This window comes from Dromaius novaehollandiae, chromosome 4 (assembly GCF_036370855.1).
Source record: "Dromaius novaehollandiae isolate bDroNov1 chromosome 4, bDroNov1.hap1, whole genome shotgun sequence".
In the NCBI taxonomy this organism is placed as follows: Eukaryota; Metazoa; Chordata; class Aves; order Casuariiformes; family Dromaiidae; genus Dromaius; species Dromaius novaehollandiae.
The window spans coordinates 84600432-84612685 of NC_088101.1; the positions used below are offsets into that span (position 1 = coordinate 84600432).

The following is a 12254-nucleotide window of genomic DNA, read 5'->3' on the forward strand; positions in this document are numbered from 1 at the left end:
GGCTGAGTCCTCAGACACCTCCAGACCGTAGAGGCCACATTCAGAAGAAGCCCAGACAAGGGGATGCCTTTCCCTTCCACGGGCCCAACACCATCTGGCACACCAAGATTATCAGCCCTCCATACGTGAGAGGCCCCGTGTTATCTCATCTGTGGGAAAGGAGGAGAGCGTGGGAACATAGCAACCATCACTTGAGGTCAGACCAGCCAGACCGATGCCCTGTCCCCGTTAGTCAATAGTGATATCAAGGGAAAATATAAGACCAGATTCAGCAGATAGTAATATTACCCCAAAGTACTCTCCCATCTTCCAGTGATTTGGGTTTCTCAAACTTCCTAATTCAAGAATGGAAGGTTTTGCAGTTAATAGGCCTTGATAGAGTCTTTATTTTCCTTGAGTTTGTCCAGTCCTTTTTTGAACCTGTGCAAACTTTTACCACCCACAGCCTCCTGCAGCAGGGACCTCCACAGCTAAGCAACACGCTGTGAGACAAACCGTCTCCTCTTCTCTGCTTTAAATCCACCACCCACCAGTCTCAGTCTCCTGTAATGCAGTGAGCAATAGTTCCCCATTTATTGTTTCCACAACACTCTGCCAACACTTGCAAGGTCCAGCTGGCCATCAGCTATTCTTATCCGGGGCTGCTCCTCACACACAGTTCACACCAAACAACAGTGAGGCCCTTTGTCGGTGTGAATTATCCTGCAGGTCCTTGCATTTCTCATCGATGATGGGGCAGCGGAGGGGCACGTCTCTGGCCTTTCCTTTCACCCACCGGATATCGCGCCTGTGGCATTTTTGTGCCATGGACTATTTGGGACATGCTGTGAAGCAGGGACCTTTTAAAACAATGATGCCACTGCCAGCTGCAGCAGAAAGCAAGCCTGCTCAGGGATTCGGGCTGCGTACTAGGAGCCAGGGCCAGAATTTAGATTGGAGTGGGTCCATTTTCATTTGTGCATTTGTCTTTTTTTTTGCTCTGAACACGGAGACCAGCAACTCTCCAAATAATCCAGTGATATCACCTTTGACTGAATCACAGGGAGGGCAGGGTGGAGAAGTACAGACAAGGAAAGATCATAAGATTATGCTAGCTCACGCAGCCTAAAAAGGGGATGTGTGTTTTAGTATGTGGAGGAGAGATTGCATCCACTAACCCCCTAAAACAAGATGTTACAGCTTTGGGGAGCATGCTCCCTCTCTTCAGGGATTTGTATCTGGTTGGGTTTTCTCCCCAGAGCTAAGCAGGGTGATATTCACCCAGGAAAACCCCATACAGTATGTTCCCAAAATACCCTGTGACCAGCAGACAATAAGGTTGCTCCAGGGAGTACGAGCATGTGTCCTGCACAAACACATCCACATATGCTTTAAAACCACCCAATAAATTAATTTTTTGCCTTATCTTCGCTTCAGAGCAGCTACCAATAATGGCTCATGTTTTGCACCACCAAAGAAACGAAATTCAATCTTCAGATCTCATTTAGATGATTGGGACTCCAGTGACTTTGCAAAGTGGAGGCAGGCTTTGCCTGAGAATTTGCCTGCAGCTTTCTTAATTTCTTAATGCTCCCGAAGAAAATTATCCATGGTTACAACAGCACCTGCTGCCCTTGTTCAGCCCTAGCTCCATCATTAGGATTCAAGCTCTGCAAGATTTAGAATGACCTTTTATAAAATGTCCAAAGTACTAAAGTCCCAACAGGGCTTTCAATCTCCCCAGCACTGTTATCTTAACATTTCTAGGTGCTATGACCTTGGAGGGGAATTTGGAAGTTCTGCAGCCGTAGGGGAAGACTAAGTTCTCAGCAGGAGGATGTAAGCCAACATGCAGCTTTCTCAACCAGAGATCTGCATCCCTCCCTACGTGGGAGCATCTTACGTGGGGAAGCAGCCAGGATCCTCCCTCCACCAGGAGAGCAAGAGCATATTCAGTACCTTCTCCCAGGCATCCTAACATCCATGCTCCTGTACGGGAACCACCACAAAGCCCAGCCCAAAAACCCTCCCTTTCAAAATGTTCTCGTTGTGCATTTGTGTGTATGAAAGCAAGGGCTAATTCCTTCCATACTTTACTCATTCCCTAAATAAGACCTCATAACTCTTCCTTACAAGCAGCCTCCCAGTGCTTATCAGGACAGTCGGATGCTTTAGCATGTACCAAGCTACTAGCCAGGGACCTGTTTGGGGGATTTCCTGCCCAATTCTGTTCATCCCAGGGTGATGAAATGAGGAAACTATGGATGCACTCAGTGCACGTCTCTTCCAAGGGGCACTCTTATTTGCATGTTAATGAGCATGGTAATGAGCCCCTTTTCTTCAGATGTACACAAGGTTCTAGAGGGTGAAAAACAGCCAAAGTTGAAATTCAGAGAATTCATAGCTTTTTTTTCCCGTTTGTATTTTTCATCTAGATGTAAAAACAAAGAATATAGCACAGAAACTGCATTGTGCAATTAACTGCTAAACACGAGACATAAATTATTATTTTAACAGCCTGTTTGAACAAGCACCAATCTCTTAGATAGCCTTGCTCAAGCAGTAATTACCCGATTCATTTTTAAAGAGCCTCTTCTTTTATTTGCTTTGTTACCATAGCTTTCTATTTTCTTTTCCTCTCTCTTAAAGTTAAAAAATACTCTATAAATCAGTGGCTCCTTTCAGAAACCAGCGTGCAGCAAACTTTGCTGAGCTGAGCCTTACAGCAACATTGTGAAAGAGATTATAGTAGTTAGCCCCATTCTCTACTGGGGAAACTGAGGCACAGAACCGCTACCCTGACAAGGTTATGAGCAGGATCAAATGCCTGTTCACATCCCTTGGCCTCAGACACTCGCACTGAGCTAAGGCACAGCCAGCTTCACACCAGGCTTTGGGCAATGTCTTACTGCAGGGCTGAAAGCCAGGGATCCCCTTGCAGAGAGCCCACAGACGTGCGTAGAGGCTTGGCCCAGGCACTGTGGGGAGTGGGTGAGCCTGGGCAGGAGGAAAGACCCATCTGCTATTGCCAAGACCTGAGATTCAGGAGAAAATCTGATGCCGGGCCCGGAAACCCACTGCTGGCCTATGTCCCCCAAAGATTGGATGCTGTCTGTGGGCCCAGGAAGGTGAGCTGGGGGCCAGTGCAAGAACAGGGCAAGGAAAAGCCCTGGCTCTTCCCAGATAGGATGGAGAAATCAGGAGACACTGCACGCAACGCAGTAATAAACCCCTTCAGTTAAACACAGCCGCGGCGGGGGCACTGCCTCTGCAAATCCCTGTTCCCAGGCCTATTGCTCAAAGCCACAAGCGACAACCCCCGCGGTTGCACACCAGCCTATAGAGGCCATGCATCTCCACGAGAGCCCCATTTTTTTGCAGCACAGACATCAGTCATGCATACTGTCCCCGTTCAATGCCTCTTCAGCACAGATTACAGCCAGCATGTACTTCAGCCCTATGGCATGAAACAGCAGCTATTTAAGCTACACAGATGCCTCCATGCTTTCCCTGCCTAATAATAAGAAAATGCTAAAAATCTCTTTTTATTCTCCCATATCCCTGAGCTGGGGTAACCCACATACTGAAATCTGAGTCTGGTTGTAAATTCTGTGCTGTTTAAAGGCTGGGTGTAAGAAAGCTTTATTTGAATCTGCACGCTGGTTTTCCTGCATGAAAATTTTTCTCTAGGAAAACGTTAGGGAGCTTTTATGTGGTCAGTGGAAGTTCAGAGCCTCAGTCCTGCATTTCCGGCTCCTGGCACCTGTTTTACTGTTTTGACACCAGACTTCTGAGCACAGGGAAAATAATAATGATATCTAGAGCTAATGATATTTACTAAAACACAAATTAATGCTCAGTCACATGGTGGCATGATTTGTCATCCAGACCTAAAATTAAAAGAAATTTAGGCTGAGTCAGAAAGTTATTTCAGGTTTTAGTGGGTGACGCGAAGCGGTGCGGCCATGTGGGAGCAACAGTGACATCTTCTGGCTGCACCAAAATCTCAAGCTTTTTCAGCAAGACGACCACCAAGATCCTCCAGCCCAAAAGCATAAACTGGGCCAGAGCGGACAAAAGAAATTTTTTCCTGTGGCAGTTGCAAGCCTGGAGCGGTGGGTTTTATCTGAGTCCACTTCAGGTGTTTGCTTTCAAGACTCACCTTAGCATCACTGAAAAGCAGAGGGTGTATGACGTTCGTCACCAAAACCGATCCCTGCAAACCAGCCGAGCATCAGTTTGCTCCGGCTGATCTGGTATGGGACAGGGTCTGGCCACATAGTGCTGGTGGACCAGGGAGGCATTTGTTTCCATCTGGCTGCCTAGGCCATGAACCTGTTCCCCAAAACAATCACCAGCCACGGACCTAATAACAGAATCACACCTTCAGCCTTGTCCTGTCCCCTCCCGCACCACCTTGCTACCTTGTGCTGCCGCGCCGTCCCCCCTCCTCTAACCTTATTTCTTTCTCTCTCTTCCAAGGTTCTTTCTTCCCATCGCTGAAGCCCTCAGACATGGTCTTCAAGGTCATCTTCTGGCTGGGATACTTCAACAGCTGCGTGAACCCGATCATCTACCCTTGCTCTAGCAAAGAGTTCAAGCGAGCTTTCATCAGGCTGCTCAAGTGCCAATGCCGCCGGAGAAGGAGGCCCATCTGGCGGGTCTACGACCACCACTGGCGAGGGGCCTCCATGAACAGCTCCGGGCGAGACTCGGAGGCAGACCTGAGGCCCAGAATTAGCACCCTGAACAGTTCGTTCATATTTAGCTCCTCCTTGCAGGAGAGAGCCACTAAGAGGAGAACACTCAGCTTCAAGGGCTGGAAAATGCTCACACCATTCCAGAAACCAGCATCTACCCAGCTGAAGGAAAAGATGAACAGCCTTTCTAACAAAATCCGGGGTGGCTCCAGCAAAGGAGGGGTGACAGCCACCTACAAAACCGAGGTGGAGTCTGTTTCTATTGGGATCCCGCATGACTTCACAGAAACCATCGACTATCAAACCTATGACTTAACAGACTGCTGCGGGCTGAGAGAAACAGATATTTAAAGCCCCCGGGACAGCTGTGGATGGTTTCTTTAGAGGTATCTAGCAGAAACACAAAGGGATGCCGTCTGTGGGTCTGTCAGGCAGACTGGAAGCAGCAATTGGGTATAAAACATGGTCACCCAAAGGTTACACAAGCATCCCCCACAGAGAGGTCAGCCCCTTCTCTGGGATTATGGGTTCCTCAAATAAGAACCAGTGTCATATCCCATTTTAAGGAGCCATGGCAGAAGGGGAAGAAGTGAGGTGGATATGGCCTTAGGAAAAGAGCTGTTTCCTCCAATGGGATTGTTATGTGTCTTTGGAAGAAAGTGTGCAATTAAGGGAAATCAGGATGTCTCCTTTGCCTTAAAAACAACATAAAATACAATAGAAAGACCATACCCCAAAAGATGCCAACCCTGCCTTAGCACATGTGACCACTTTTCCTTCCAGACGTGGCATCCAGAAAGGAGGCTGTCAAGTGGTAGCTGGCAGCTGCCCCTTTAGCCCATGGGCTGGGAGCTGGGAGCTTGCAGGACTGGACAGGACCTCCAGCCCAGGTCTCCGCTCTCCGGAGCAAGAACGCTGTAGTGTTCCCAGGCAGGTTGGAGAGGACCATGGCTCTCAGTTGTCGTGTCTGCAATGACCACAGCTTTGCCAGGTCTGCACAGCCTGGCTTTAGGCCAGAACAGCTGTCCTGATTTATACACTGATGCCAATGGGTGTGTGGGTCTCTCTTCTCTGATTCTAACTTATGATGCATTTCACATTTCACCTTTGAGTCCAAAATGAACTAGCAATCTGCCTTGCTCTAGTGCACTTCCCTCTGTAATACAGAGAGAAAGCAATTCCTTCTGATGTCGGCCATCCCGGGCCGCTTCTCTCCCCTTCCTACTCTCAATTGCCATCTCTCTCAAATAATATTAAATAAAGATGTACCCTAGGGGTTCAGCTCAGGTCCAAACTCAACCTGCCCTATGGCTCAGGAAAAATGGGATGGTTGAGTTTGGGGCCCATTTCTACTGCTCATAGAGTCAAAGCTAAAACGGAGCTGAAGTGCAGTGGGAGCTCCCTCGTGTAGACGCATCTTGTCCCCAGTCAGGATTATATCCATGATTCTTCTCCCAGGTGACTTCACACGTGCCTGACCTTGAAGCCTTTGGTGGCTATCAGTAATTGACCTTCTTTGTGTCTGCTAGCATGGACAAAAACAATGTGGATAAGGGTTCCTTTTCTCCGCTCACAATCCCAGAGTGCAAGCTCCCCGCAGGAAGGCACTGTGGCCTCCTCCCCGGGACAATAAGGGGACAGAGCTGTGACAACACAGCCTACCCCGGCCAGGCTCACTGCACCTTGCGCTTTGCTGCTCGGAAAACTAGTTGCTCACGCCCTGCTCGGCCATGCATTTCAGGCACTGGTTTTATCCCATTCCAGACAGACAACGAGCCCAGGAGTTTCCACAACGTGTGAACATTAGATTTAGCAGTGAGCACAGGCCCGAGACACCCAGGTGCTGGAGGTGAGGCCTGGATCGGAGGCGTAGCATCTCAAGCCTAGTCTGCAAGGTAAATAAAGAACAGGAACATGAAGTACAGGGATGGAGACATGATGCTTGATCTGTCTTGGATGGAAACTCACCCACGTAAGCACTGTCCCCAAAACCTATTAGGGGTCTTTCATGCATGGGGCCTACAGCACATGCAGCTACTCATCCTAAGGGTGGCTATCAAAAGAGATGAAAGGCTCTTACTTTTCAAGGGAACAAGAGTGATACAGTGCATACTGAGACATGGTATCCTGAGTGGGTCCCGTCTCCACACCCATAACACCCTTCTGCCCTTCACTCAATGCAGTGGACTCTGAACTGGACAAATTACTGCACAAACGCTTGCAGATATTGTCCAAATATTTTCCTCCCAGAAGCTAACCCCATCAAGAAGCAGGGGCAGCGCTGCACTCTTGCTGAACCCAAGCTCATTACTGCCTGCATGTTCAGAAGTGGCAAGTGTTTGCAAAAGCAGCCAGAAATTGCCAGCTTGCAAGGTTCAAGCCTACCAAAGCAAGGGCCCAAGACCCCTGTGGGGAAAAGCATTTTTCTTTTGCTGTTTCTTTGGCCTTCAGGGGAAGCGAGACCCTGTGTGATGATGCGACACACAGAAAGTCACAGAAAGTCATTTTGCAGTGTACGGACTGCTCCTGCCACTGGTTTGTGGACAATTTTGGATTTGGGTGCCCATGCTGATGGGAGAGCACAGCCACCAATGGGGATTCAGCGGGGAAGTCATCAGGAGCGCTAGGAGAGGGCAGTTGCGGAAGAGCTTTCCTGGCCAGAGTGGAGATGCCGGGAAGGACACCGGCGAGGTAAAAGGGTTGCTCCTCCTGCGCTTTGCCTTCCTCTCTGGATGCACGTGCACGCGTAGTACCATCAGAGGGAGTAAATACACCCAGAGCAGCATTTTTTGCCCCCTTCTGATGACAACATTTTGCAGGCCTGACACGTGCAAGTGTAATGTAAGCAATTTTGGGGCACAGTTTAGGATGAGCTGATGCAGACATAATCAGACCCTGAGATTACTCACAATGTTAACTGCACAAACAGAGGTGAAAGTCAGATCAAGGGGAAGATGGACATCTGCCATTAAATGCTCTCTGATGCCCTGGAGTGTTTTTATCTGATGTGTGTCAGCCTCGGTGGGAATCCAGCCAGACAGCCATAGTACATGGCAACATATGTGCATCCATGACCATCTAGATACAAGTACACATTTTGCTACACCTGTGTATATAAAGTCATCTCCAAAATGGCAGACCTTCTCCTATAAAGCGGAGGCTTTGCAGGGGCTTTTCGCAACTGCTGGCAAGCAGTTTATTCCCAAGGAGGAGCTGAAATTATTGCTTAGACTTCACCCTGATCTTTTAAATCTACTTCTTTCTTTTTTCCAATTTTGAAATATTTACATTTACAGCCTCCAGTCACTTGAAAGCATCAGGAAGGGGAAGGAAGATTAGTCTGGGGTTTTACTGCCTCTCCATCCCAATTCTTTACAGACCTACAGGGGAGAAAAAGAGGGTAAAGTCTGTTTAAGCACATGTGTGTGTACACAGATGTGTACACACGTACACAAATGCCCAACGTCTAGTTCCTTTGCTTTCTGCCGCTGCATCTGAGCCTGTGCTTGATAGGGTCCCAAGGTTGCCCTAGTATGTACTATAGGAAAGGCTTGCACTCTGCTGTGCTGCATTAAAGCAAAACATCTGCTTCCCATTAAACCCGGGGCCCCCCTTTCCCCTCGGCAGGGTGGTTTAGCAAAACGCATCAGCGGAGGTGATGTCAGGATGGGACTGTGAAGCTGGATGTGTAGAGCTCCACGCAGAGCAGATTGGGACTGTGTTTGCTGGTGGGGGAAGAAAGGCAGTGTTGTGTGAAATGTGACCTGGGTCTCTAGACCCGTGCGTTTCACTCCGATTCCCTTGATCTCAGAGCTCTCCCAGCTTTGGGAAAACGGGCTCAGACCTTCAGGTGGTAAATTTGCTCTGATCCCACTGGCTTCTCCGGACCCACAATGGTGTGACCAGCTGAGGGTATGGCCCCGTTTCTCCAAATTTGCCAAGCAGGCCATTTCCCAAAGCACCTGCGCCTGGGTTATCCAGCAGCTCTTGCCTCATCGTGCTGGCTTTCTGTGTCACTATTGCATCGCCAGACCTTGCTGCTTCAGCAAACCTAGTGCTAAGGGTGGTGAACAGTGGCTTTCATGTCAGTAGACCCTCACGAGTCCTGTTCAAGGACGAAGGAAGACCCCTGTCAGCCTGAGCTGGACTGCAGTTGGGTTGCATTACTATTGTTTACAGTGTGTATATAAGTGTACATTTTCTTTAGCAGACATTGGAATTTTTTATGTATAGATTTTTATTTTTCATCCTCAGATGTATTTATTAGTCAGAGTATTTCTGTTTCGTGATTCAAGTTATGTTGGATTGATGTCAGCTCTATGAAACAGAATGCACATATTTTTGTTTGTTTGTTTGTACCAAATACATGCACAAACCTGTCTAAAACATTGCCGTGAATTGTCACTGTGTCTGATTTGTAAAACAGGAGCTGTCGGGGCAAGAGATGTAGGGAAAAGGGCTGTAAGAACGAGACGGAGACTAGATTCAAAAACATCTTTACACCTCTGAATAAATCCACAATGTGCCCATAACATGAACACTATCTATACTATCACTCCATTTCAGATTAACCGAGCTCAAAAGGAGGATAGAGTGGACTTAGAAAGGATTCAGAAAGGGGTGACTAAGATGAACAAAGCCATGGGACAGTTTCCACCTGAAGAACAATGAAATCAAAGGGCTCTTGCCTGGAAAAAAGATGATCGAGGAGGAACGTGGTAGAGGTCTACAGTCTACAAAATCAGGGGTGTCAGGGAGAAGACAAACAGTGGATGATTGTTCACTGTTTCTCATAATACAAGAACTAAGTGACATGAAATTCAATTATCAAAATGAATAAAGCGAGGTAATTTTTCACACAGCACATGCTTAAACTGTAGAACTCATCACTACGAGATATTGCATCTGCCAACTCATTGTATGGGTTAGAAAACCAATTAGATGCCTTCATGACAGAAAAGTCCATCGGGGCCATTGGAAACATTTATATAAGCTCTGAACAAAGATGTCCCTGAGGCAGCAATCGCTGTCAACTGCGAGAATATTTTAAGGGATATCACTTCAGGCTGCGTCCTTTCCTCTACCCCTCCCTAAGTTTCCCATTGCCAGAGACCGGATACTCGACTAGACTGGCTCCGAGCTGGTACAGTTGCTTCTATGTCCTCTTTATTTAGATGTTGGGTAGCCAATGTCCATGCCAATTACATTGTTCAGTACTCTGCCCGTAGGCTAAAATGAGCAAATATACAGAAAACTCAAGGTTAGTCTCCAATGTACAGTAGATCAACAAGAACATACCGTTTTGCCATTGCTGTATGCAGATTCCTGCAAGGGAATTTCTGTTACTGAATACTATTCATAAATTAAAAAAACAACTCCTGAATAGACTGACTTTGAAGAACTTTCCACGGAAAGCTTGTAGCTGGGGCTGGGATTTGCCTGGAGATTACCCAAGAAACTTTGGCCATCTTGTGCAAAGTTTTTAACTTCTTTTTGGCATTCAGACCTCTAAATATTCCTCTGTACAGATGCAGACCATGCATAGTAGCTTTGCTCTTCTTTAGTACCTTTTGGTAGGTTTCAGCTCACAGATTCAGGCACCTCCATTACAGAATGCCTACATATGAGCCACATGTTTAAACCTTGTTATAGAGACCTAGGGCAAACATTTATTGCCTGAATATAGGTGTTTCATGCCATTTGAAACATCTCAGGTTATCCAAGACATCTGCACAGGGCTAGAAGATAGGACATAAAACATTTTGCACAAAATTGGTGCAGGGACATGGCAGGAGGAGCTGATCTGTAAACTGGTAACAGAAGTAAATAATGGGAAAGGAATGGGCAGAAATTGATGTTCAGATTCCCCCTTTGCCCCAAAGTAAAAAGGGGACAAGCTATTTACTGTCTTTTAATATGTCGCCGAGAGTCCTACCAGTGTGTGACTCCCAGGATGGACCACACCACCCAGTCCCTTGGGCATCGTGGGAGACAGAGTCCTGCCAAGACAGTGGGGAGGACAGATCAGAGATAGTAACCTAACTACAAGTCCCATGAGGCCAGAAAAAAAGGCTTAGAGCAAAATGTTCAGTTTGTTCAGTTCAATAAACCAAACTCCTCTAGCTTAAAAGAGCTCCTTTATGTGATCCTAGTGGATAATAGATGTCTTGGGGTTTGGAGGGCAGGGTATAGGCATCAAAAATAATGTTTATGCATTTTCTGGAAATGTCATCTTTCATTTATTGTGCCCAGCTCTCCTATCTCAATTTCAGTTTCACAACACAGCCTCAAGCAGGTCATTTCACATAGTTTTGAAACTGCTGGACTTTCTGAACATCTCTACCTTCAGAAAAGACTGAATTAAGGCAGGGACTCTGCCCATAATAGGTCTGACTGACCAATGCTCACATCTCAGTTAGATCTTGGAGAAAACATATGGGCATTCCACAAAAAATCCAGGCCCAGCCCAACTCCTATGATCAATATTTTCCCATTTTGTAATTGAAAACTGATTCTGAATTTCTAAAGAGACGGTCTTTCTCCTCCAGTTTATTACTCCTGGTCGGTATTATGATCACATTCATCCACAATGTTGCATCTGCATCCACAGCACCTAACGACCTGCATCAAACACCATGACATGGGTGTGAGAAGGAAACTGGTCAGCACTGAAATGCAGACGGTACTCAGACTGTGCTCCGCTCCATCTAGCAGAACGACTTACCTGCCCACGAACACAATCAAACATTGCACATGAGCTGCACATGAAGTTATCCCAAAAGCGCTTTGCCATTTACAAATCGCCTTGATACAGATTGGAATTTCTCAACAAATTATTGAAAATAGGGAACGTCCTTGAGTAACCCTGTTTCTATCATGGCACGGTAGCTTTATGGGTTTAAAAGGCCTGCTACCTTGACAGCACTAACGTTAATTTGTGAGTAAACTGCTATTGTTTTATGCATGTTTATTGCTACAGTATTGAACAGATGATTCACTGTCCAAATCCAATTTAAATTTGATTGCTGAGGCGCTTTAATTTCTAACCTGTTTTAGTCTTCCGAGTGTAAATGTTGCTTTCCAAAGCTTCAGGGCATGGGCTTTTTGACAGTGCATAAATATATTTTTATATAGGTATACATTTGCTCATATGTATAAACGCATATGTTCACATAGATACACACAGTTACACATATAAATTTAAATCTTTTTACATAATCTTTTTACATTTTAAATCTTTTAACATACACAACATTGACTCAGATTTATACAGATCCCTCGTAAGATCTATAAGGACCGCTGTCCTGGATCCTGCTCTAGTCAATATTTTAACTATTGACATAGATGATAAAATATAGAGTGTGTTTATGGAATTTGAAAAATTGCATGAAGCACATGAAATTGCAAAAATCATGGATGACAGGATTAGATTCAAGATCAGGATCAAAATGACCTTGGCAAACTTAAGGAATGGTTTCAATCAAATACAATGCATTTGACCTAATGCAGTAAGTATGAAGTTCTCTACTCCAGCAGGAATAACCAACTTCACAAACACAAAGTTACAGAACAGGT

At 46.2% G+C, this 12254-nt stretch overlaps 1 protein-coding gene across 1 annotated transcript in view; it reads left to right on the forward strand.

Moving 5' to 3' along the window:
* The window catches only part of ADRA1D (adrenoceptor alpha 1D), a 50317-nt gene extending 41199 nt beyond the window's left edge, over window positions 1-9118 (forward strand). The window contains exon 2 of the mRNA XM_026121769.2: window positions 4462-9118. Within this exon, the coding sequence (XP_025977554.2) occupies window positions 4462-5030 (569 nt within the window). The 3' untranslated portion in view covers window positions 5031-9118. The remainder of the gene's footprint in view (window positions 1-4461) is intronic.
* The last annotated feature ends 3136 nt before the right edge of the window (window positions 9119-12254 follow it).